At 36.7% G+C, this 27807-nt stretch overlaps 1 protein-coding gene across 5 annotated transcripts in view; it reads left to right on the forward strand.

The window, feature by feature from the left end:
• USP15 (ubiquitin specific peptidase 15) overlaps positions 1-27807 on the forward strand; it is a 62282-nt gene that overhangs the window by 13723 nt on the left and 20752 nt on the right. For 3 of the 5 annotated variants that reach the window (XR_015750047.1, XM_026667810.2, XM_087967944.1), the window contains 4 exons: positions 11099-11182; positions 15437-15581; positions 18444-18617; positions 18946-19104. Coding sequence is in view for 4 of the 5 variants with exons in the window: in XM_026667810.2 (XP_026523595.2) it covers positions 11099-11182; positions 15437-15581; positions 18444-18617; positions 18946-19104 (562 nt within the window). In the remaining variant the exon portion in view is untranslated. Of the gene's footprint in view, positions 1-11098; positions 11183-11982; positions 12051-15436; positions 15582-18443; positions 18618-18945; positions 19105-27807 lie in introns of those variants that run through there. The other 2 variants (XM_026667813.2, XM_026667811.2) reach the window with 2 other exon arrangements.

The following is a 27807-nucleotide window of genomic DNA, read 5'->3' on the forward strand; positions in this document are numbered from 1 at the left end:
ACCTGGAAGTGACTGAAGTTTGGCGGCACCTGAGGCAGGAGATGGATTGGGCCATGCGATGTGAATGTCACTGAACGGGGCAGGGTGTGAGTATTAGTGTGGGTGGAGGAAAAAACGGGATTTCAGATTCAGGTTTTTCCAGATGTGCCAACATGACTTCTCTCATAAATTCTTACTTTGATGGACTTTGTCTTGGAGTTCTGAATTGGAAAGAGGGTTTACTTGGAATGCTGATAGTTACCAGCAAATTATTACTTGTAGTGTGATAGAAGGGTGAATTGTTTAAAATAATTATACTAACCCATTAAATTAAATTGCTATTAAAATGACATCTAAATTAATTCAATTTTAATTTTATATTGTATCATTTACTTTCTGAAGTTCAGCACTGATAACATTTCAGAAAAAAATGCTGATAATTGCTTTTTATTTTTTGATATGATGATATCTCCAGATCAGCCTTATCTGCTATAGTTTGAAGGAGCTTTGGGATTATCAGATCATTCCAACATCAAAGCAAACTGCTTCATCTCTAAGATTGTTTTCAATTTTTCTTTTGGTAATACAATTCATTGGGAAACTTTAAACCAATAGATTTGGCTCCAAATAGTGTTCATCTATAAATTATGTTATTTGATTGTTATGTATGTATGTATGTATGTACGTATGTATGTATGTATGTATGTATGTATGTATGTATGTATTGATCTATAAAAAAATGAAGTATAGATTTTGCATGGCTAATTACATGGAATGTATAATAAAAATGTATTAATGGTCCAAGACCAAACATAGTAAATACCAGCATATGATACAAGAACTATAATAAGAAATTTTAAAATAGTGAGAAAATCCCAAAGCAGTTAGTAGCTAATTAATAGCATAAGGGAGGAACCAGATAGTTTCCAACAGGCTCCAGCTACTGATAAGAATGTGGCAACTTTTTTAGAAGTTTCTGAAAAGTGATCATACAAGAAAAGGATAGTACCCTCCTGGTCACAATGAACATTAGAGTTATTAACAAATAGAAGCGTTGAACTTGATTGCCACTGAGTATACAGTGAACATTTTAATAGCAAATGTAAGACAGATTCTACCTACCAGTCTGAATAGAAACTAGTTTGACTTTTCAAAAATGGAGGCTTATATATCTACGTTAAAGATAGCACCCAATTCAGGCCAAAGTAGATACTGGGTGGAACGTAGAGCATCTAGGAACAAACCGGAAGGAAGGAACAATTATGCTATAAAAGGAATGGACTAGTAGTCACTTCAGCACTGAAAATAACATGACAGTATAGTCAGCTAAAATATTGCTTTCTTTTATTTGTTCATGTTGATAAATTTATAAAGTGTGAGACCACACCTGGATCATTATATTTCCAGAAGAATATTGACAGCTTAAAGCAGGAAAAGAGGAGAATGAAAAGATGATACTCTAATAGTGATTATCAAAGTATCAGTATTGAAGATATTTATACTTTTAATAGACAGATGATAGTCTAGATATCTCTAGATGAGTTTGGTGTTTAAGTGATATAGACCTGTTACCATCACCATTGTGTTTTCTTTAAGTATGAACTCTCAGATATGTTCTTAAAGAGACTGCAGCAATGAAAATGATAGGACAATGTAGTTGATTGAAATACCGTTTTCTTACAGTTGTTCATGCTGATAAATTTAACAAGTGTGACACCACATGTAGAGTACTGTGCATTTCCAGGAAAATATTGACAGATTAGAAAAGGTACAGAAGAGTGACAAAGATGATATAAAGATTTGGGGACATGCCCTCCAATTCCATAATATTGTGATTCTGTGGATTTAATACATGGCAGGATTGGGATAGACAGATTGCACCTTTCACTATTTTAATTGAGTATCATATAATTTAAAACTGTGTTTCTTTACTTTTTAAAATTATTTCTAGCCTAATCTAGAATCAGAATTAGAAACTTTCTTTGGATTCTACTGGTGTTCTCCATTGCTTTTGATTTAAACATTTTATAAAATTTACATTTAGGACTACAAGGAACATTCATTCTTTGTATATTTTTTCAGATTATTTTTAAGCAAAAATTTACCCCAAACTAAGGAATATGCAAACTGATGTTAACTTTTCTTATTGTTGCAACTTGTTCTGTGTTTTGTCACATAAAGCTATTATATTTGATTAAATATTTGTTCAGTGGAGTTGTAATAAATGGCTTTCATAGGTGATTATATAAATTATTGCATATCAAAATAGAAAGAGAGATAGTTATAGTTATGATTTATAATTATTCTATATGGCTAGTTCTGATTTATTACCATTTGTTCCGTGACTGTAGTTCAGGAGTGCTGAACAAAGGACTTATGACTGATCCCCAATAGCCATGTAACCAAAATTCAGACACTTGGCAACCTGCCCACACTAAACAACTGTAGGGGGTTGTTAACTCTACCCATCTGCCTGTCTCCCCCAATCTATGCTCTTTTGGCCCACTGCACTTGATGAGCCCTACTGCCCTAGTTGACCTTCATGATTTTTATGTTCCTGCTACTGACTAGGCATGCTCAGTGTGGCCCTTTATGAGGTAGTTCCTGGTTGCACAAGATTTTCTTCCCAAGATTATTCATGGCAGCTTCCTTGTGAGATTTGGGAAGATAGTCTCACATGTTCAGCAGCTGCCTCATGAAGGGCCAGGGCAGGCAGCCCTCATGAGCAGTGGGAGCAAGAAAAGAGCGAGGGTCAGCTGGGGCAGCAGAGTGCAGGACAGCAGGGGCCTTGGAGGGCAGGCTGGCGAAGGCAACAGGGACTGGACTGAGGTGGCTGAGGTTTTCCAGGCCACTGTGGTTTTGCACCATGCTGCTTGTTGCAGTCCCAGATGTATGGCGCACCAAAAAGCCCCTGAGCTGCAGTACAGCAAGCAACCCTAGAGGAGTGTGGTTTTGGACCTACTTGCCACCCTGCAAGGCAGGTTGCAGAGCAGCTAAAAGGGCATAATGGTGGGGCAGATAATGTGGGGAGTTCCTTTACCGAGGCTTCTGGGAGAGACCAAGCCTGGAATGGTGTGATGATCCAGGGCACGGCAGAGAGATAACATGAACAACTGGCAGTTCAAACTGGTCCTTTTGTGCTCCATATTTTCCCCAAACGCTCCCATGTTGCTGACAAGTCCCTGAGCAAGGTGATAATAAACCCCCACAAGCAGCCTCTGGTTGCAATTAGTCCAGCCCAGCGCTGTCTGCACCAAGGCTACACAGCAATAAATCCCAAATGTATTTGGTAAAACAAGTGCAAATCAAGGAATTCAGGGAGCAAAATATCCAGATAATCAGTCCAGACCGCCCACAGCATCTCCTTAAGTCTCATTCCCCAGGTGTGCACAGTGAAGCTGGGTGGGGCATTTTCCTTTTGAGTGGCCTGCTCTGTCTGAGCTGATCTCGCCTTCTGTGCACTCTCCGAGCCCTCGTATCAGTAGAGAGTGGTTCTTGCCCTTCGTCTGAGCTCTGTTTCTCCCTGCCTGTAGGCCTAACTAATTCCAAAAAGCCTTGCCTGGATTGACTCAGCCCTTCCCCAGTTTCTTCCAAGGCAAACAGAGTTGCCCTCTCGCTCTCTGTCCTTGTTCCATCTCATCTTCCCCTGCCCATTCAGATTCTGATTGGGGCATGACAAATGGCTTCAATTGGAGTGGATACTTTATGAGTTGTAATTCTCAGTTAATGACAGCAACAGGAAGTGCCAAGATTGCCATCCCTAAGTGATGCTGTCACTTAGTGACGCTTTATGACAACGTTTCAGAAAAATTCTGATCTCAATTGTGGTCATAAGTTGAAGACTACACGTAAAGATTACTTTTAATTGTGTTAAAAAGGTAAGACTCCGTACTGTTGATATGGGACTTTAAACAGAATTTAATAACCTCTGGAGTATCTGATAATTTTTAAACAAAACTTAATTATCTGTGGATTATTTGGTCATTATTTTTCCTTCTAATATTGGATAATTATTTGTGAAAAAAGAAATAATGGTATCTGAACAGTCTAGTCATATGTACATTGCTAAAATTTTCATGTCTATAAACTTTAACTGGGTAAAACAGTACATCATCATAGGGCAGAACTTTTTCAACCAAGGTATCTCAAATGGACTAATTTGCAGAATGTGTCCAAAATCTGGGACCCATGACTCTTGTAGTATCGAAGTTGTTCAATTTTATGACATAAAAATTAACATACAGCATTTTAATGACATAATGCAAAATGTCATAAAACATTTCCTGTGGTCAACTGCTGATGTTTGTCTCTGCTAAATAGTTCAATGTGGGCTCCTTTCAAGGTAGCTACATCTCTGAATAACTCCGTTTTTTAAAGAATTTCCCAGTACATTAGAAGAATTAGAATTAGAATTCTTTTATTGGCCAAGTGTGATTGGACACACAAGGAATTTGTCTTGGTGCAAATGCTCTCAGAAAACTTACATTCGTCAAGAATCAAGGTACAATATAAGGTACATACACTTAATAATAGTCATAGGGTACAATAAGCAATCAAATCATACTAGGAAACAGTCAATATAAATCGTAAAGGATACAAGCAACAAAGTTACAGTTATACAGTCACAAGTGGGAGAGGATGGGTAATAATCATAATGTACAACACTTAATAATAGTCATAGAATAAGCAATCAAATCATACTCTGCCATTGTTGAGTAATCTGCTAATCTGGTATGGAAATACCTCTGAAACAAGATTGTCTAGTTGTCTAGTTATATCTAAATACAGAATGATGTCTAAGAAAACTTTTGGGATTCAATATTTTTGTTTGTTTGTTTTTGGTAACATCTTTTGCTACTAGACCATTAGGTTAACTTGATAACAGAAATAAGACTGTACCCCAGATGGCAGAGTTTTGCATAACAAAAGTTGTAAACTATAAATATTCATCTTAACTCCTCCTAATCTTGTAGCTGACTGGATTTTAAAAATCACCTGTTTTTGATTGATACTTGTTTTACATTTTTCCACTTAGAAATGTATCAAAAATTATTATATCATGGTGGGGGTTTCATATTAGGGGAGCATATGTCTGGCAGGGGAAAAAACAACACATTTCACCACTGTGCAACATAAGCAGCAGATCTAAAGCAATTATAATCTAGGAATATTGTATTTCTCCTCTATTAATGTTCAGTCATTTTTTGAGAGTGTTGCCATTAATGATAACATTAAAGAAATCAACCTTAAGCTAGATACTGGAACCTTAATAAATAGCACCAGATGAGAAACCTATACCCAGGGAGTATTTGCTCATACAATAATAGCAATTTCTGAAAGAATATTAATGTTAAGCAAAAAAAAAGTAGATGATTTTAAGAATGAATGCCATTGACCAGACTTTTTTAGAAGTTAAGTCTTGATCAAAGGGAGAAATGTTAGAGATGTCAACTCCAGAGATCTGAGGTTTCCAAAGAGCTGAGGTTTAATCTTGTGACAATCATCCATTTGAATTTTAAATGGCCCCATCATTGGGACTGTCCTGCCAAATGCAGCTTTGGGGAATGATCCACTGTTGACTATTACTGGCTTCCCACAATGTAGTTCATTCACTACTCAATGTGAAAAAGAAGGCATGTTTGGAATGACTTCCCAGTAATACTAATAATAGTACTGAATACAGAGTTGGCCATGCCAGACAAACTACACCCTACACAAGTGTTCCTCAGTCTCAGCAACTTTAAAGATGTGTGAACTTCAACTCCCAGAATTTCCCAGCCAGCGAGGTTGAGAAACACTCCCCCACAGAATTACAGAATTGCAATAATAGAGTACATCTCCAATGGAATGATAAGCGCGAAACAGCTACCATGAATTACTAAAATTTCTAAACTATCACACTAGCTTTTTTCACAGAACAGTCCCATACGGGATACATAGAGAATTCTGAAGACAGGCAATGTTCCAGGCATTGACCAAGTTTGGCCAAAAGCAATAAAACTGAATCCCAAGTGGTGGGCCTCAATACAAGCTTTTCTGCTTACAGTTACCAACCAAAGTGAAAGTAGAGGATTGAACAGGGAAGGTAATCAGCATCATACATCATCATACACATCTATAAAAAAGAAACAGATAAGATCCAGCTAATTGGGTTGGATTGAGGCAAAAAAATTATTGAAAAATCTGGCTTCAACTTTCATACTTGTTTTCCATCATCTTACCCAGAAGCATATACAAGAACTGCAACCTTTCTGTGCATGGTTTCTCTAGATTTCAATTTATCTTTTGAATATGTCTCAAATATCTTGTTTCAAATTGGCGGCCATGGGTCGGATGCATCATGTGCAGGCCATGTCCACCCCAGCTTCCCGAATGGGAAAAACTTTGTGATACATCATGTAACAGCAATGTGACACGGCTAGTTTGACACCTGTGTTGTAGACAAAACTGCAATACAAGCAGTAGCTTTTTTTTCCTTCAGACTGTTTGCATTGAAACACTTCCTGCAAATAATGTTATCAGAGGCAATAAACATGCAGAGAGGGTTCCATCAAGGATGAATTTTGGCAGTTTTCTTATTCAATCTATATATTTATTTGATGACATCAATTCTCAGTAACCTTAGTTTCTTTATTACCAAATAGTAATCTGCAGAGATCCATCTTTTTACATGCAGGTGTTGCTTCCACTGTATACCAAACTCAAGTTGGGCTCAAAAGAGGAAGGAAATCAATTACCTACAGTGAGCAATTCTGTTACATTCAGTTACATTCAATTATCATTATCCTCAGACAGCCTGGATTTCCAAAAATAAAAAATAAAAGGAGTAGCGAAGAGCCCCAAGGAGACCTTGCTGGCTTGGCCCAGTCGTGGCTTTCTGAGAGATAGAGAAGAGACACAGAGACAGAGGGCAAGTGCGCGAGAGAGAGACACACATACAGAGAGACAGAGAGATAGAGGGAGGAGACTGGCTGACGGGCGAACATCTTTGATGAGGGCGTTCTGGCTTTCTCTGAGCCTGATCCCTGGGGTGGGTATGCAAGGTTCAGCAGGACCAGCTCCCTTTTCCCGTTGCCCTGATCCTCTTAAAGCCATGGCTGAGCGCTGCAGGCCCGTCCCTCTTTCTGTCGTCCCATCCTCCCGGATCCCATTCCCATCATGGCAGCTCTCGTGTTAGCGAGACTGGCATAGGTTGCAGCCAGGCCGGGCCAGTGTCTCAGGGTGAAGAGCAGGTTGCGCGTCTCCCCAAATGACTGAGGCATGCCCATCACCAATAAGGGCCGGAAGAAGCTCCAGCAAGAGTGAGGCGCTGGAGAATCAGCCCCGGCCGCTTCTCCATCCCCCGCCATTGCCCTTACCTTCTCAAGCCAGACAAGGGAGGGGAGGGCAAGGGGCGGGGCCAGTCAGTGATGGGACAGGGAGCCGCAGCAGAGGGCCCAAAGAACTGATGTGGCTCCAGAGCCGCAGGTTGCCAACACCCGATCTAGAGGATAATAAGTAGAGTTGGAATTCTAGAGCACAAAGTAAACTGTTTGTGAAATATGGCCTTCTGTCTGTTATATACAGTGGTGTATATTAAGATCATCTAAAAAATGGGAGTTGAACAACAGCAATTGTGTTTTTTCTTTTAACCAATTTAAGACCATTATCAAAATTTCTATATGAGGCTCATCTGATTTATAGGCATCTTCAACTAGTATTTTAATTATTAATCGAATTTTCACACCACCCATGTCACTATCCAAGTGATTCCGAATGGTTTACAAATAAAAATATGATAAATTTTATACAATGACAAATGAAACAGATATTTTATATGTAGTAATATTTCTAAAACAGAGCATGGCTCAACCACACATACAAAATTTTTGTTTCCTTCTAATTTAAACATTGTTGAAAAAAATCTTTATATCAAATGATATTACAGGTAATTCTTGACTTACAACCACAATTGAGACTATGACTTCAGACATTGAGTGAAGCAGTCATTAAGCGAGATTTCACATGAGTAGCTACAATATCAGCATTCTCAGTGTTGGTTGTTAAGTGATTTTGTGTGCTGTTACCTGTACAGAATCCCATATAAGGAGTGCAAGAGAACCTGGGAACCTCCACTGAAAGGACTAAAAGTCCTTCCTGCCAAAATCCAAGGCATTTTCAGCCCCTGAGCAGAGAGATACTTTTGCATGTGGACTACACCAGATCTCCTACAGTCTTTGCACCCCTCTTAGGCATGCCATGCTCCTTTCCTTAGTGTGCTGCTCTCACTCAATAGCTGAAAGTCCTCTCAGCAAAATTCCAGGCAGGATTTATAACCCCCTAAGTAAAGAGATGCTTGCACAAAGCCTACACCAGGGTTCCCAGAACCTCCCTGACCCACCTGAGATACTCCATTGTCCTAATATTACCATGCTGATTCTCCGCTCCCTGCTTGGATTTTGACTCCTTCTCATCTCTGGGGGCTGGCTGAAAGAGCTGCCTGCCAAAGGAGTTCAACTCCCTCTCTGCATAGAAGGGAATTCCTTCAGGGGTATGCAGGAAGAATGCCAAAATCTTCAATATTTTGGTTTTTTTTGTTTCTCCTGTTGAAGGAGTTCAGCTTTCCACTATTCCCTGAAGGAAATTCTTTCGGCAGGATGCAGGAACAGAGTCAGAATCTTCACGGTTTTGGCTCCGTTTCTACACCCCACCAAAAGAGGTCAGCTTCCCTTGGGATACAGCACTTTCTCTTGGCAGGTGACAGCAGTTTGCAGCCTTCTCTGCCAGCTTCACCATTAACTTCCTGGGAAAAGAGAGAAGATTACAGAGAAGATTACAAATAGCGATCATGTAATCACAGGGCATTTGGCAACTGGTCATAAGGGCAAGCTGACCATTATTACGTGATTGCAGGGTTGGTAAAGCAATGTTTTATAATGGCCAGGAGTGCCTTATGACTCAAAAGGCACTTTTCCACGGCCATTCTTGACCATTGTTAAATGGTTGTAAGTTGCAGACTACCTGTGTTAAGATATTGTTTCACTGAAAACAAAGGTAGGGTAGCACAGAATGCTGCTGTATGTGATTAGATATCACAGTCATGCCATAACATTTAGAACAGTTTTCATTGTTATGGATTAAAGATAATTTATATTGCCCTCATGATTATGAACATGTGTTTTTGTTTAGATCAGGTCACAGCCTTTCTGAAAATACATAAATGTGGCTCTTTTTCTGTGACAAGAACATTCAATTTCAAAAAGCTAAAATTTGAGCAGAATTTCAGTTTCCACAACTCTGTCTTTAAGCATCCTTCCAATAATTTGTGATTTAGAATGAGAAAGAAAATGGAAGCAGCATTCTTTTGAATGATGTCATCACTAAAACTTTGTATAATATTTTGTCATGGAAGAATTGGCAGCTACACCATTCCCCATCAAAATGCAATTGGATAAAAACTAGAAACATGCATTTTTCACATCAGGTACCTCCCAGTTTTCACCTATTATGTGGATGCTAATCCCACCATAGAATTCCAATTTTGTTGGTCTGTTTTAGGAACTATGAATGCTATAGATATTCCAAACTGATGAACAGAAAAGGAAAAATCTTAGTAATTGGTGCACAAATGGAGCATTTGTGATTTTTGGAAACCGTTTTTGCTGCTTCATGAAGAAAGCAGCATCACATCATCATGATTCATTGCTTTATACATCAGTATGGACTGATTAAGAAATCTTCCAACCACAACAGTCATTAATTCAAAGCCAAGACTTTAAATCATTACCTTTTCAAGAAGCTTTGTCAAGACAGAGGAGCAGAATAAGTAGTTCTTCTCTAATATACAAAAGTTTGTTGACTTCCACTGGATAAGTCTTGAAGCACTTAATTGAACATCAGGCAACTTTTTTTGAGACAGAAGAAAAGCCCTATTTCAAAGTTTTGATAGAGAGCAGTTCATTCTTTAACCTTAGCAGATATTTTCAGCCATATGAATAAGACAGATCTTATTGTTCAAGGCCTTTTAGACACCATTATAGATATTGCTAAAAAACAATGAACTGTTTTGGCCAAGTTGCCATTCTGAAAGAATTTTGGAAGCAGACAACTATATCAACTTTCCATTGTTGAAGGAAGCGCTTCTACAGACAAAGTACTGTCAGATTCTCCACAGGTATCTGCAAACATGTGGAAATTCTGCAGAATTCTTTTGAAAGTTATTTCTGCTTAGACCAGTGGTGCTATTCTACCAGTTTGGCCCGGTTCTGGCATACCGGTAGCGCCGAAGATCAGCGGAGACCGAACCAGTTCTCTCTGAGGAGCTGCTGACCCACCCTCCTGAGCTCCCATTTCACCTTTATTCCCTGCTTTTGAAGTTCAGCTGCTTTGCGTGGCACAGCAGATTGCCGTGTGTCAGGTGCTGAAGCAACAGGGAGAGTGCAGGATTGCAGGAGGTGACTCGGAAAGCCTCTGCATGTGCACAGAATGTGCCCACCAAGCCACACCCACCGAACAGAGCAAATGATGCTGATGAATTCAACTTGAAGAGTTTTGGAGAATTCTGATGTTCTTGTCACAAGTGTACCCTTGTTCTAATAAAGCAAAATATGGGAGTTCTGATCCCATTTGGTACCATCTACTTTTGTCAGTCATGGTTTTCAGCACTTATTTCATCAAAATAAAAAAATATATCAAAATAATTTAAATATCAGAGATGACATGCACATTGTCATATCAAACGCCACACCTCAATTTCAACATGTGCTTTAACCTGCTCTTATTTCCATAGTTTTTCTGACAATATTGATGCACCTTTATTAATGACTTCCATTTCATTATAAAATAGCTTCCAAACTAATTTTTGGTAAAGGTCATTTTTTTTTTTTTTTTTGCTAAAGCCTAATTTGGGATTTAGCTGACCATTTATGCCTATAATTTGGTTGAGGGTTTTAAATGTGATAATTTTTAATGCTTTTTGAAAATAGTCAAGTTAGAGTACTTGTGTATTTGTTATTTTGATCATAAGAATCTTTTTTAATTATTATTCACATACATTGCTTCATGTTAGTTTTTCCTTTTTCATTATTAATTTTACAATCTCAACATTTTTATCTAATTTAACATTTTCATATTTTTAAAGGTCCCCAGGTGCATCCAATTTTCCAACTTTACCAAAGATCTCTCCATCTCTATCAAATAATTATAACAACATCAACAACAGAAAGTAAGCACTGTATCTTAAAGAACTTTTAATTTTAATCATCCAAGTAAAGTTTAAAAAAGCAATTGTTTATAAGTCTAGAAAAATAACTTGGATGTAGTTTATTGCTATGGAAATGTAGGGGGCACCAAGACTTAAAGAACACAAAAACCCTAATTAGCTGAGAGAAGTGTTTCTGCTTTGCTTTTCAGAACCTAGGAACGGTAACATGCTTTGTAGCATCACTTTCTGATTTGGGACCATTACATTAAGAAAATTCTTTAGCAAGAAAGGACCACATGCAACAATACTCATGTAACATATTGATCAGGTTGTCCTAGTTTAGGGATTTCTCCTAGTTTTAGGAAGGTTTGAGATTTTTGTGATGTTTTTTAAGTATGTGCATTATATGTAATGACAAAAGCTATGCATATGCTTTATACTACTACTACTACTACTATTATTATTATTATTATTATTATTATTATTATTATTATTATTATTATTATTATTTGCTTCTAACTGTTTTCCTAACAGAAATATAATATACTACAATAGTTTTAAAACATTATCTATCAAACAGTTTAGTTAATTTGGAGTTGTATGTGTTAAATTCATTGCATTTTCTACAGCTCATTACAAATATTAAAATATATATATATACGCTTTTTACTAGGCTTATTGCTTTCTGATAGACATACTGGAAAAAAATGGTAGTTACAAATGCAATGTTGCTTCTCAAAATTTGTGGCTATGACGCAATTGTTAAAATGTTTTAGTGTTTCATAGTAATATTTCTAAATATTTTATACAATATCTTCCAGTTAAATACTGCATTTATGAGAAGGGAGTTTTCGTATGGGGCGAAGTGGCATTTGTGCTTCTACTAATTGTGAGTAGCCCCAACTCTCTGTTAGACAAATACATGTATTTAACTGTAGTCTATTGTACTGTGTGTGTGTGTGTGTGTGTGTGTGTGTGTATTATAAACTCAAAAAATTATTTGATGTATGTAAACCAGGCCTCAATTGATGTTATCATTTTATTAGAATAGTGACAGTGTTATATAAAAAAGCACAATGTCTAAAGTTATGAGACAGTTATCTATTTTAATCTCATTTTAAAATATAATATAATTTTTTAAAAAATATAAAATTGTCTTGACTTTGTTATAAAAAGGACAGTTGTATTTCCATTTGATGGAATTGTCTGATAACTAGCAGGCAGGTATTTTTTATATTTTAAGTTAATGCAGTTTAAGAGTAGCTTCTTAATTCAGTTATACAATGTTGTAGTTCTAAAACACAGAGGCTTCCTCTACTGTAGATTTTGTAAAACACCTTTCTAAAGTTTAGCTAAGTAATAACTTGGAAATAATAGTTTATTTTGGCAAATTCTATGCTTCCTACTGTACTGGTAAAATCCAGATGCAATCCTAGAAGTTGATTCCATATACAATCGCTATGATTTTACTTGGGCTCCTATTTTGTTTTAATTTTTAAAAGCAGGTGTTAGGGCTTGCTTGGAAGAAAGGTGGGCATTTTAGCAAGTTACAGTTTCTATGCATGCAGTCCTGTTATATGATGGACATAGTGCAATGAACAAGTTTATATTCTTTCTTCCTTCTTCACAATTTCTTTATAGATAGAGTCATTTTGGTGAGAGAAAACTGTACTGAACTCATCTGAGCTGATTTTTTTGAATAGAAATGTAAGGAATCTATTTGTAGTACATTGTGACTAGCCTTTTGTTTTTAAGCTATGGTCCAACATAGTTGGAACTGAATTGTGCTGAATTCATAGGAATTTAAATCTTACTTTATTCAATCATAAATATTCATTAAATACTTACAGATCTATTTTAGAATATCCTTTTTACCTGATATTGACTCACAGATACGTTTTTAATACAGCATTTAAAACATACAGCCATTGTATTTTACTATTTATCAGCCTAAAAAAAGTAATTGTTTTAAAACACTATTATTCTCCACTGGTGTTGTATTTATATAACTTGCTTCATATTCATTCATTCGTTCATTAAATTAGTATGCCATCCATCTCACTCTAAACAGTGACTCTACGTGCCTTAACACAAAGGATTTTTCCTGCTTGATTCTTAGAGTTGAAGATCACTGCATTTTTTATTTTTAAAAAAATCCTTGTTACACCATTCATACCTGTATGATATCATGCTTCCCCTCCCCCCACCCCCAAATTTTCTGAATACTTTACTTAATGAGTAAAATAGGCTGAAATTCCCTAAATATGCTTATTTTTCTTGTGCCCCAAAGCCTCAGATTCTCTCTATAAACTCAGTTAAAATGTAAAGAAAATTATGAAGCATGCAATTTTGATGGATTACTTTTATAAATCAGCTCTTTTATATGTATACCTTTAACTTCAAACTACTTTCTGAATTTGTTGTACTACTGTTTTATTTCAGCAATACAGGTAGTGCAACCTCCATACTTACAGGATGCTCACTTTACAGCATTGATACACTAAAAAAACTTTTCTTTTTACTACTTTCATCAATCATGAATAAGCTTCCTACTATAACTATTCTTTTAATAAGAATGGTATCAATTGTATGGATATTGTAATTAAAATATTAATTTAAAAGGAGTACAAAAATTTTGAGCGGTGGTGGTCAAAAAAAAAAAAAATTCCCCCAAGGAAATAAGAACCCTTACCAAAATTGATTTGATTATTTACTGTTTATTTTCATAATATTGTATATAAAGTAGTGGGGGAAAATAGAGAAAGTTGTTAAAAACATAAATATTAAGCATTATTTCTGCTTTACTGCTAAAATTGTTTCCTCACAAATTTATAGAAATTCTATTTTTATATCTTTTTCTATATATTATATTGTAAGTTCAGTATCTTAATTAATTTCCCCATTCTCTCACCAGAATATATTAACAATATGTTTTGTCATATCTGTTTTCAGTATTATAGTTTTTAGATCTCTAATGATGTATCAGTGTTTTCCCTTGAATAAAAACTTTAGTGTATAGAGTAGTGTATGTGCCAGTAAAACCAAACTGTATACATCACTATTTGAATTCCAGGTCATGTAATGTATATTTAATTGACAGCCTGCATAGTAAAGATCCCATGCTGAATTACCTATTGGAATTGATAATTTATCATATATGTTCTTATGTAACTATGTTCATTTGTAACCTTATACGGTGATTAACATACTTTTACAGAAGAAAAAACAAATGAACTTGTGAAGGTATTGTTCCACAGCAGTAACCTCCAGTCTGCTGTGTCATAATCATGGTTCTAATGCAGAACTAGAAGATGGTTTTTGTTTTTGTATTGTTTAAGCAATATTAATTCTAATATTCAGATTTAAATGGGAAAATATGTGATTACATTTATTACATCATTTCAGTGTTGGATAGTTAATAAACTTGTATATTAATAGAATGAGTTTTTTCCTTAAAAAATATTCATTTTAGAAAATATATAAATACTGTTTAAAAATATTCATCACATTTTAGTAAGTTTACTGTGCATTTACTGTAGGTGCACATATGCAGCTACTACCTGTGTAACCAACCCACTGTTTTAGTCTCACAAGTCACATATCTATCTCTGTGGCTGGAATGTTGATACAATTACTTGTGCATATGTCATGTAAATTTCACTTGCATATATTAATATGTCTATAAATCCATATGTAAGCAAAACAAGATTCTGAAGACTGTGGTGCTTTTTATGTTTTGCGATACTTTAGTTTTTCCTAGTTTTATATTTTAATGTAATATAACATACTATTTAATTCTCAAAATATTTCCTACTATAAATAGATCATATATGTATATCTTGATATATGAAATTATAAAACAAATTAAAATACAATGCTTAAAGGTACTGTATGGAGCCTTTATTATTCCATGCTTATTGCTTCATTTTGTGCTGGCATAGTGGTTAATCTAAAAACAGAATTATAATGTATTTAGCAGTTTATTCTTGGAAATCTTTATATCTTGCCTGTTGCTAAAGTTTTGCTGTTTCCAGCTTTTAGCATTTAACAGTAGCAGAATTTAACCATGTTATATATCTGGTGGTGCCAAAAATTTTAACTTTTCAGCTGAAATATTAAAAAATGCTACTTTTTAAATCAAAAGTTGAAAAGAGTTTGAAGAATTTTTATTGTTATTGTGTTTAAATTCAGAGCCTAAATATTTCAGCTACATAATGCATTTAAGCTACACAACTATAGCTTATGCAATTACAAGGTAAATATCTTTTCTTCCAGCATGAAAAATTCAAACTACTGCCTTCCTTCATACACTGCTTATAAAAATTATGACTACTCAGAGCCAGGAAGACACAATGAACAGCCCGGTCTTTGTGGTCTAAGTAATTTGGGAAATACATGTTTCATGAATTCAGCAATTCAAGTAAGTGTTTCATATCAAATAAGATTTTACTTCATTTTCTCAAGAGATTTTAAAATGAGGATTGCTAGTAGAATGGGAACTTTTGCTCATGCAGTGTTATAAGAATTTCAAATTTGCATTGATTTCTGTGATTTTTAAATGCTTTTATAGGGAATATTATTAGGAGGCAAATAGTTATAGAATCTTGCTTGTCTATGACTTGTTTCTTTGATATTTATTTATTGTTTTTCTATAATTTCTATCATACCCACTAATCAAAAACTATTTAAAAACAGAGCCAAAGACCAGGAACATAAGAAAATAAACAGAGAGGAGAACATTAAAAAAAATACTTATGAAGGAAAATAAAGCTGACAGCTGTATTGCATCTATTATGTTTCATTAGGTGCATGTAGTTGAGTCTCAGTTCAAATGTTTTCATCTCAGCCTTTATCTTAGTTGGAATTGATATAAAGAGACAGGTATGCATTAGTTGTATTTTTTTCCATAACTCCAAATAACCTAGGCCATCAGTTTCATAGGTAATATGAGGAATACAGTAGAACTTTATACAGGTAGCCCTTGATTTGGACAATGGGGTCCAAAAATTTATCATTAAATGGTGTGGTCATTAAGTGAGGCATCACATGATGACCACACACAGTTTTACTACTTTTTTGCTGCAGTTATATGAGGTATCACATGACCGCAACTTGCAACATCCTTCCAGTTTCCACATTGACGTTGCTTGTCAGAAGCCAGCTGGAAAGGTTGTAAATGGTGATCATGTAACCACAAGATGCGACCATAGTAAATGTGTAATAGTTACCAAGTGCCTGAATCATGATCATTTGACTGCAAGGATACTACTATGGACCTAAGGGCAAGGACCGGTTGTAAGTCACTTTTTTCAGCACCATCACAACTTCAAACGTGATAAACAAATGGTCGTTAAGTAAGGACTACCTATAAGACATTATAGCATGTCTTACAGCAACAGGAAAGGGCAGAGCAATAATTTACCAGTGCTGCCTTCTGAAACTGGGCCTATATCTAGGAATAGATTACATTTAATCTGGAAAAATAATAATAGAAAAAGCCAATTTTGTGTAGTGGTTAAGATGCTGGCCTAGAAACTAGGAGAGTGTGAGTTCTAGTCCCGCCTTAGACATGAAAAATCAGTTGGGTGACTTTGGACCAGTTACACTCTTACTATCCCAATTCTTCACAGGAATGTTGTGGGGAAAATAGGAACAAGTATTGGTGTACTTGGTGCCTTCAGTTGTATATGAAAAACATCTCTAAACATAGAAGTAATCTGCTCAGAAGAATTTCTTATTTAAAACTTCTGAAATTTCCAAGAAAATCAGCAAATGATTTCCCCACTGTTTAATGTCTGAAACCCAACCAAGAGCTGAACTGAAAAGCAGTCACTTACTCCAGTACCTTCCCAGGAATCAAATATTGATAACAGATCTCTAGTTGCCTTCTGTGTCCATGTTTTGTGGTGGTTGTTACTTTTATTATTAGTTTTCCTGAAGAGACTGATACACCTTTTTTTCTGAAAAGAGATTTTTGTGTGTAATTAAACCCTTATTGGATATTATATAGCATCTTCATAAAGGTCAAATACAGTTTTAATCAACCTAGTTATCTAATAAGACTAGGTGATTTTTTTTTATTGAGACTGCATAATTATGGGGTCCAAATTACAATTATTGTGAACAGTTTTACAGTATATCAACATAATCATCTTGTCACATATGGACATATAATTTTCTATCATCTTTGCCTTTAAGTTTAGTAGCCTTTAAAATACTTAATATTTCTACCCTGAGAAAATGCAATAGTGGAAAATTCACTAGTCCCCATTATTTCAATAAAATGGGTTTAATAACTAGTTCTTATTTGAATTCAGTTGAACAGCACAAGTTATTCCTCCAGCTGCATTCCAATCATCAGCACAAACAGAGCAGCACGATTCCTTAGGCAAATATTCCAGAGCCTCTGTTTTTTGTTATATTAATCAACCTAGCATGAGGAACTTGATGACCTGCATATTGTTGATTTGACTGACATTGGAGCCTAACAGTAAACCACAAATTATCCATTTCTGCATTAATTTAAAATAATCTCAAAATAGTCTGCTTTCCATTCTTACAGGGGAGAAAAACCAGGTGTCTCATAGGACTCATTCAGTCATGTCAGAGGCTAAATATTAATTTCTCATTGTTTTATTACCATTCTTCTGTCCAATCAAGAAAACCAAATGAAGCATGTTTTTATGATTAGCAATGTTTTCAGACACAAAATCCTAAGCCACTGTGGAGAAAACCTTGACATGGAAGTGTTTTTTCTCCGGTGGGACCAGTCTTTGAAGGCAACCTCGTCTACCAATTATGGGATGGAGCAAACATAAATTTATGTCAGTAAAACATAAATTTAATCTTGATATGGAAGTTTAAGTCTCCTAAAACCATCCTCTCAAGAGTCTTCAACAACAAATATGGTTCAACCTTGTTGACTCAGGCATAAAGATTAATTGGTAAAGATATTGTACACTTGGGAAAACTAGTTGTCTACCGACTGGTACTAAAATAGTGTTGTAGCACAGGGCTATCAAACTACCGGCCCACGGGCCAGATGCGTCACATGCTGGCCACGCCCAAGCCAGGTTTAACAAAAAGGGGGAGTCCAGATATGTCACGTGACACCGCCATGACAACGTGAGTTTGACACCTGTTGTAGCACTAAATCAATATAAGGACTAGGAAAGGAAAAAGGACACTTGATAAGGAAGTATGAAAACTGAAGATGGCATTGAGAGACTCTATTACTATGCATTAAACAAAAGTATTTAATTTTACTCATATTCATTTTTAGTGTCTCAGCAATACACCTCCACTCACAGAATATTTCCTTAATGATAAATATCAAGAGGAGCTAAACTATGACAATCCATTAGGAATGAGAGGTGAAATTGCAAAATCTTATGCAGAGCTCATCAAGCAGATGTGGTCAGGAAAATACAGCTATGTCACTCCAAGAGCTTTTAAGGTAAGTGTAACATAGTTGAATTCTATAATGTTTTATTTGCTTTCAGTTATATGATTCTTCAAAACAATAAAAGTATTAAAAATAAAAAATGTAGATATATTAATAAAATAGGCCCCTGAAAACTGCACCTGCTTGCTTTTGTTGTTGTTTTGATGGGAGATTCCTATAAATTGCAGCAGTAACTCCTTTGCTTTTCTTCAATCTTATTTCACAGTATTACAGTTATACATTTTAAAACCCATGAGATCAAAATACATTTTTCTTTGATTTAACAAAAATGCCTTTGCAATGTCACATGACTCCACTATAAAAATATTTTATTCTCTAGACACAGGTAGGACGATTTGCACCTCAGTTTTCAGGATATCAGCAACAAGACTGCCAAGAATTGCTGGCATTTCTTTTAGATGGTTTGCATGAGGATTTGAATCGTATTAGAAAAAAGCCTTATATTCAGCTAAAAGATGCTGATGGAAGACCGGATAAGGTAATGTACCCTTTAGGTAATAAGTCTATATGATTGGGATAAATGTTATAAATGCAAAAATGTACCTACATAATCTAGACAATTCAATCCACATCTGTCACACTGCAATAGTATGTTGGAATGACCTTGGGAAACATGAGTGAGAGCCACAGCCAGGAAAATGGTCAGATAAAAGACAAGCTTATCCACAAAAGGAATGTGGACATTGCCAACATCTCTGAAGAGACTTTCACGACTTTCTTGGGTTGTAAAGTCAAAGTGAGAGAAATGTACATTTAGACCTGCACAATTGTTTTCAGCTTTGCAAGGTAGTCCAGAATGGAAGCATGGTCAGATAAATTAATTCTATGGTAAGGCTAGATTAACAGAATCTTGCATATCTGAAAGTACCTTTGAGTATAGATCATCCTGGAGAGGGTTTGTCTATATGGTTGCTAGAAGTCAACACTGACTTCTAAATGATAAAAACCATAACTGCCCAATAAACTGAGCACAGGTAAAAGGCATGATGTGATGCCTGGTGTGCAAGGGTTTCAGCTTTCTGGTCTGAAGAGATCCCATTCATATTTTTGAGCAAAAGGAAATTCTGTATACAGAATTCCATCCTTGAAACTGTTACAGAAAAGTTGTAAGGAGGCCTATGTTAATGCTAGATCTTAATTATTAAAGTGTTTGTTATTAAAATGTTGTGAGAAAACTTGGCTTTGAAATATGGCATTAATTATTTAAATAATATTTCATTTAACCTACCAACTTGGGGAAAGACAGGAGAAAGACACGCTATGTAATTAAAAGTAGCCAAATTCCAGAAAGAGTCCCAAGTCCTTTGAAAATACTAGATTCTCTATTCTGTCACCATGTGCAATTCTCCCATTCTAGGTGCTTTTTTTCACACATCCAACATAAAAAAAGTTCTCTACTTCTCCCTTCCCTTTTGGCCCATCAACTGCTATTTTTCCCACCTCACTCATGTCAAATACTTGCTGTCTACTTTCTTCTCAGTTCTGTCTCTCTTCCCATCATTAAGCAATCCCAGTTTGCCCCACTGCTATTCACAGACTGCTTTCTCATCATTCAGAGCAGTGGTAGGATTCAAATTTTTTTACTACCGGTTCTGTGGGCATGGCTTATTTGGTGGGTGTGGCTTGGTGGTCATGTGACTGGGTGGGCGTGGCTTGGTGGCCATGTGATTGGGTCGGCATGGTCAACTCGACATCACACATGTCAAGGGGCATTTTGCCCAGTCCATCCCCTCCTAGCCACTCCTTGTTACCCCCAGCCTCAATGTATCTGTAGTTCTGTAAAAAATGTCACCTTTTTTCGACTTTATTATCTGCATCCACATACTATAGATGTACTTTTATAGACCACTGAAAGGAGGAAATGGCTCATATGCTTTGCCCAAGAGTGTGATAGGCAGGTCACAAAACAGGGTTTTGAGGGGTTGCCACAAAGAAGGGGGGGCAATGTATTTTCCAAAGCAGCAGAAGGCAAAACAAGAAGCAATGGATCGAAACTGAACAAAGAAGAAGCAACCTAAAACTAAGGAGAAATTTCCTGACAGAACAATTAACCAGTGGACCTGCTTGTCTCCAGAAGTTCTGGATTCTCCAACACTGGAGGTTTTCAAGAAGAGACTGGACAGCTATTTCTCTGTCAGGCAACCTTGGCAACTTTAAGACTTGTGGACTTCAACTCCCAAAATTCTGGGAGGAATTCTGGGAGTTGAAGTCCAGAAGTCTTAAAGTTGCTAAGGTTGGAGACCCCTGTTATAGGGTCGCCTCCAAAGTTTATTCTGACACCTTTGCCTGGCCCTCCACTCAGACTTGACATCCTCAGTTTTCCTGCCTGAGCAGAGGGTTGGACTAGAAGACCCCCAAAGTCCTTTTCAACTTTGTTATTCCATTATTCCTAAATTAAATAGCTAAGACCCTCATTGGGACTCTCTTTTGCTCCCTCTGGTCTAATGGGTTAATAAGATTTTTAGAAACCTGCAGTTGAAAGTTCTCTATGTCTCCTTACCCTGAAGACCCAATTTCATTTGGAATTTAATCCCAAAGTGATTGCCCTTTTAGCATTTCTCTTGACACTTCTCCAAAATGCACCAAGAAGCCACATCACTCTCCCCCCACACACACACACATCAGAGGTTGGATTGGGTATCTTTCCCTCCCTCTCTGTTTTAGGCTTAGAAAGTTTGCCAGTGCTGCTCTTCATTTCGCAATGCTTAAGGAGAATTAGGGGCTAGAGACAGTTGACATTCTCATCTCTGCTACATGTGAGGCTGTCAGAAATACTTTTTGGCAGGCACGCAATGCCTTCTCCTCAGCCTCTCAGCACTAATGGGAGATGCGGTTCTACTGGCCAGGGTAGGCAAAGCCTCTCATTTTGTACAAACCTTCTGCTGCCAACAGATACACACTTATGGGTGGTGTGGGCGGGTCCATTCAGGGCACAGAAGTTCTGCTGCTTAGCTTGACAGTCCAGCTCGAGTCACAGGGTTTTTAAAAAAATATTTTCCCTACAGCAGGGGTCCCCAACCACCGGTCCGCGGACCGGTACCGGTCCATGGAACAAGTCCTACCGGGCTGCTGGTTTGCTGGGCCGCCATCTTTTTGATGAAAAAGTGCTTCCGGTGAGCTTTTCCGGTAGAAAGCTCACCAGAAGCACTTTTTCATCAAAAAGATGGTGGCGCCCAGCTAATGCCGGTACCGGGCCGCGCCATAAAAAGGTTGGGGATACCGGGCCGCGGCATAGGAAAGGTTGGGGATCACTGCCCTACAGGAAGCTACCGAAATGAGAAGCGTGCCTCTGCCTGCATAACTAGAGGGAGACTCTCCACCCCGCAAAAGCCAATGAGTTGAAAACAGCTCCTCTGCTACCCCCTATTAGGGATAACATTGTTTACCCTAACTGGTTTGGGTAAAAATAATAAATAAGTTATCATGGTTTGTTGGTTAAAGTGTGTGTAACTTTAACTACAAGAATGTAATTAAGGGTGTGGTTGTAAAAGCACCATAAAAGAAACAAGTCAATTGCAGCTCTCTCTCTCTGGCTTAATGATCCCTAATTACTGGATGGATTGATGACTGCGTTTTTCCTTACTGGAACGCAGGAGAGAAAGGAGTGTTGATTTCTCAACGGAGAGAAGAGATCATACGGACTGATTTATTGTAAGTGAACTGACATTGGCTATTCAACACGGACTTTGCAAACTGAGTATATCCACGACTGGACTGACTGAAATGATACATGACTAATGGACCGTTTATTTTGACTATGCTATAATTCCTAATGGAATAAACTATATTTTTGATAGCACAAGCGTATCTGTATTTTTTACTGCGTGTTAACTAAAATACAAACTTATCTCACACATTTACCTGTCTGCCTATCTGACTACACTACACATTCTGTTTAGTTTGTTTTCCTTAACACTTGTTGGGGAATTCAGGCTTAACACTGGTTATGGGCCCAGAGACTGCAAAGTCAGTTTAACTAGGATAAAAAACAGGTTTATGTAAAAAGTGAGATTTTGTGTTGTTACACGTTACAGTAAACAGACAGCTGTGTTTTTTATTAATTATAGTTTTATATCCATATATTGAAACATGGCACAAGTCAGTCTACAAAGTTTGTCCCTTATATCCAAGCTGGATGGAACAAACTATGTTTCATGGTCTATGAAATGTAGTCTACTTCTACGAAGAGAAGGTCTGTGGAACATAATTGAAAACCCACCAAACGTAGAGGAATGGGATACTGAAAATGAGGAAGATAGTCAAAAGATAGAAGACTTGAAACAGAAAAATGAACAAGCTCTTTGCATCATAGGACTAACACTATCTGATCAGCAACTTGTTCATATACGCGGAGAGCAAACAGCTGTTGGGTGTTGGCAAAAACTGAAGAGGATTTATGTCCGAGATAACGTTGGTGCTCACATAAATCTAACACGGAAGCTTTTCCGGACGCATCTCCAAAAGAATGGTGATATGCTGAGTCATTTGAATACTATGAAAAGAATTTTTCAAGAACTGCACGAGAAGGAGCTTATTTTCTCTGAACTACACCAGGTCTACATAATTCTATCTTCATTAGACGAAAGTTTTGATGACTACGTAACTTCCCTTGAAATTTTACCTAAAGAAAGCCTAACTTTAACTGATATCACTGGAAGATTGATTGAAGAGGCCAGAAGAAGGCTTGAAAGAGATCAGTTAAGGAGGGAGCAACCTCAAAAGGAAGATAATGAACCTACTGCATACGCAATTAAAAAGTGTTTTAATTGTGGAGGAAGAGGACATTTGACAAGATTTTGTAAGAAAGCAAAGCGCCAGAATGCAAGCCAGAATACTGGAAGTCATCAAAGAAAAAATATAAATTTTGAGTTAGCCATGTATAGTAATGGAGTTGTAAAAAATAATTTATGGGTGGTTGACAGTGGAGCATCCCACTGATAACAAAAAAATTGTAAAAATGTCCATGAGTTCACAGCATATCTCATTAGCAAACGGCTGGAAAATGAAAGCAAAAGTTGAAGGTATTTCACATTGTTCTTATATAAAAGAGAACGTAAAAATGTTATATGTACCTCAACTTAAATTTAATTTGCTTTCAGTTAGAATGTTGGTTAGATTAGGATACGTAATTACCTTTAGGGGAGATACTTGCTTAATTGAAAAAGAAGGTAAGAAAATTACTGCATCTTTAAGAGGTGACTTATATGTGTTAAATGATAATGGTTTAGAGGTGGCTAACACGGTTTATGATAATAAGAAACCTCATGATGAATGTATTCACTTGTTACACCGACGGCTAGGTCATTTAAATTTTAAAATGATTAAGAAAAGTGTTCAACTATCTAAAGGAATAAGTTTGAAACCTTGTAATAAGTATTTGCAATGTTCTGCTTGCAATCAAAGCAAAAGCAAAGTTATACTGGCAAATAGAGTTGATGGATTTACTACCAAAGAGCCTTTAGAGGTAGTATTTGCCGATATAATAGGTCCTAAAAAACCAATTGTAGGTGGTGCTAGATACATATTAAGCATAATGGACCACTATTCTAGGTATGGTTTCTGTTTTCTAATGAAGAGAAAAACTGAAACGTATCTAAATTTCTTTAATTGGTTAAAATTTGCAGAGAGGAAAACTAAAAAAGAAATTAGTAACTCTTATAACAGATAATGGTGCGGAATTTACAAATAATAAATTCCAGAGTAGACTTAGGATGGCAAGTATTCAACATAAAAAGTCTGCACCATATAGGCCTCAACATAATGCCTTTATAGAGAGACGAGGCCAAACACTGCAATCAATGGGACGGACTATGTTGTCTGATTCAGGATTACCTGACAATTTGTGGGGAGAAGCTATAATGTGTGGTAATCACATATTAAATAATGTTGTTAATTCAACAACAGGTGAATTACCATTCACACTGTGGCATGGTAGGAAACCTGATTTAAGTTACATTCACACATTTGGTGCACCAGCATGGGTGCATATCCCTACACAACTCAGAAACAAAGGACAGCATAGAGCTAAAAGATTATTTTTTGTTGGATATCAATCAAACCATAGATCATATAGATTCTGGGAACCAGGTACATCTAGAGTATACTGCAGTGCTAGTGCACAATTCCTAGAACATATAGGATGGAATAGATTAGAGCAAGATTCAGATAATGGTGTAATTATAGAACCCTACAAGAGGCAGAAAGAAAAAACTAGTTATAAGAAAAGTCCAATTAAAGAAGAAGTCCATGAAGAGCAAATAGAACCAGAACAAGAGGAAATAATTGATCAAGAGGAGATAGATAATCAAGAACAGGAAATAAAGGAAAGTCCACCTGTAAGTCCTGTAATACCTAGACGAACACGTGTAACCAGACCACCTGAAAGGTATCAGGCAAGTATAGTTTGCCAAGTAAATAAAGTTCCTACTAGTATAGATGAACTTAGAATGTATCCTGTAAAGGATCAGGAGAATTGGCAAAGGCAATGGAAAAAGAGTTAAATTCATTAAAGGAAATGAAAGTATATGAAGATACCAAATTACCTCCAGGAGAAAAATCCATTGGGTGCAAATGGATATTCAAAGTAAAGACTGGAAATAATGGGACAGTTACTTATAAGGCTAGGTTAGTAGCTCAAGGATTTAATCAAAATGCATTTGATTATGATGAGGTATTTGCACCAAATTTAAAGGCTATAACTTTAAGAGCAGCTTTAGTGTGGGCAGCTAAGAAGAATTATATCGTTAACCATTTAGACGTAGAAACTGCCTATCTACATGCACCATTGCAGCATACAATATATTTGAAAAAACCAGTTGGTATAAATGATAATAAAGCAAATAGCAATGATTGTTGGAAACTCAAAAAGAGTCTATATGGATTGAAACAATCTGGCTATGAATGGAACCAATATATTGTGAAAGAATTAAACAATATAGGGTTTAAATCTGGTTTAGCAGATCCATGTATGTTTAAAAGAGAAAATAATGGAACGGTGTCATTATTGTTATTATTTACAGATGATATTGCTTTGATTACTAAGACCAATAATGAAGCTACTGAGATTATTTCATTATTAGCCAAAAAGATAAAATTAAAGCATTTAGGTGAAATTAAAAAGTATCTAGGATTGACAATTAACAAAACCAAAAATGGATTTAAGATATCTCAAGAAGATAAAATTTGCCAATTAATTAAATTGTATAAAATGGAACTTTGTAAGCCGGCAAAGACTCCAATGAGTCAGGAAGTTTGCCAAACTGATGCTCAAAGTCCCAAATTCGATAAGATCATCTATCAATCTTTGATTGATAGCTTATCATATATAAGCAATTGGTCAAGGCCAGATATTGCTTATAGTGTTAATCAGCTGGCACGATTTAATAATGATCCACATCAATGTCATTGGCAAGCATTAAAGAGAATTTTAAGATATCTTAAAGGAACAATGCACCATGCATTGTATCTAGAGCCAAAAGGTGATTTGATTCTTAGTGCCTATGCAGATGCAAGTTTTGCAACTGACATAAACACTAGAAAATCAACATCTGGGATGGCTATATTATTTGGTAAGACACTAATAGGGTGGAGGTCAATCAGACAACAGCATATCAGCTTGTCCACGATGGAAGCAGAATTTTCATGTCTGTCATTACTATGCACTGAGTTAATTCTGTACAAACAGTTATTATTAGACATGGGTATAACTGTTAAAGATTCCATTATTGTGTATGAGGACAACCAGGCAGCCATACAGTTAGCTACTAATATTGCTGTAAAGACTAGATCAAAGCATACTGAGTTAAGATACTTAAATGTTAGAGAATCTGTGAAAAATGGTCTAATTAAACTAGAGTACTGCATGACGGAAGAAAACATTGCAGACCAGTTTACAAAAGCTCAAGGTGTAGTAAAATTTAAAGAGAGTTGTAACAATTATGATTTAAAGGTGTAAATGATTATATTATTATTATTATTACCCAAAAGGGGAGAATGTTAGGGATAACATTGTTTACCCTAATTGGTTTGGGTAAAAATAATAAATAAGTTATCATGGTTTGTTGGTTAAAGTGTGTGTAACTTTAACTACAAGAATGTAATTAAGGGTGTGGTTGTAAAAGCACCATAAAAGAAACAAGTCAATTGCAGCTCTCTCTCTCTGGCTTAATGATCCCTAATTACTGGATGGATTGATGACTGCGTTTTTCCTTACTGGAACGCAGGAGAGAAAGGAGTGTTGATTTCTCAACGGAGAGAAGAGATCATACGGACTGATTTATTGTAAGTGAACTGACATTGGCTATTCAACACGGACTTTGCAAATTGAGTATATCCACGACTGGACTGACTGAAATGATACATGACTAATGGACCGTTTATTTTGACTATGCTATAATTCCTAATGGAATAAACTATATTTTTGATAGCACAAGCGTATCTGTATTTTTTACTACGTGTTAACTAAAATACAAACTTATCTCACACATTTACCTGTCTGCCTATCTGACTATGCTACACATTCTGTTTAGTTTGTTTTCCTTAACACTCATTGGGGAATTCAGGCTTAACACCCCCCACCCAACCCCCCCCCCCCGCTGCCTTCCCCACGGGGGGAATTGCAAATGCGGCGTGCCATTCGGGTGGGAAATGCCTGGAACACAATAAAGCCCACCCACTCACCTCCTGCTGGCAGGCTGGCTAATGGGGAAAGAAGGAGAGGTGGAGAAGGGGAGCCGATCGGAGCCCTCCAAAAGAAGGTGGGGTGAAAGAAAGTGCAGTTTGCTCAGATGCCGTCCCTCACCCCTTTGCCTGGATTCCCTCCTGCAGTCTCCTCAGTGCTCCCCTTCCTCAATCTATCTTGATTGTAGGCAGAGCCACATTGCCTTTTGCAAGCCTGCTGTCGGTGAAGGTGGGTGCTGGTGAGGGCTGGCTTTTTGCATAGCTTTGTCCAGCTATTGGTGGGGTGGGGGAGAGAATGGCTTCCTCCCCAGGCCCCTGTCCATTTCCCTCCTGACTGGGGAGAGAGAGTGTGAGCAAGCCAAGGCCTTTCCCTCCAGCCTTTGCCCAAAGCCCCTTACCGCATCAGGAGGTTGAAGCTTGAATTTCTTCACCCCCTCCGACCCGCGTGTACCTTGGCAATGGGAGTTTCTCTCCACCCCCTTTTCCAGCTACTAGATCAGAG

Source organism: Notechis scutatus, chromosome 6 (genome assembly GCF_049901735.1).
Source record: "Notechis scutatus isolate UNSWTSFEM ecotype Mainland chromosome 6, rNotScu1.2, whole genome shotgun sequence".
NCBI lineage: Eukaryota > Metazoa > Chordata > Lepidosauria > Squamata > Elapidae > Notechis > Notechis scutatus.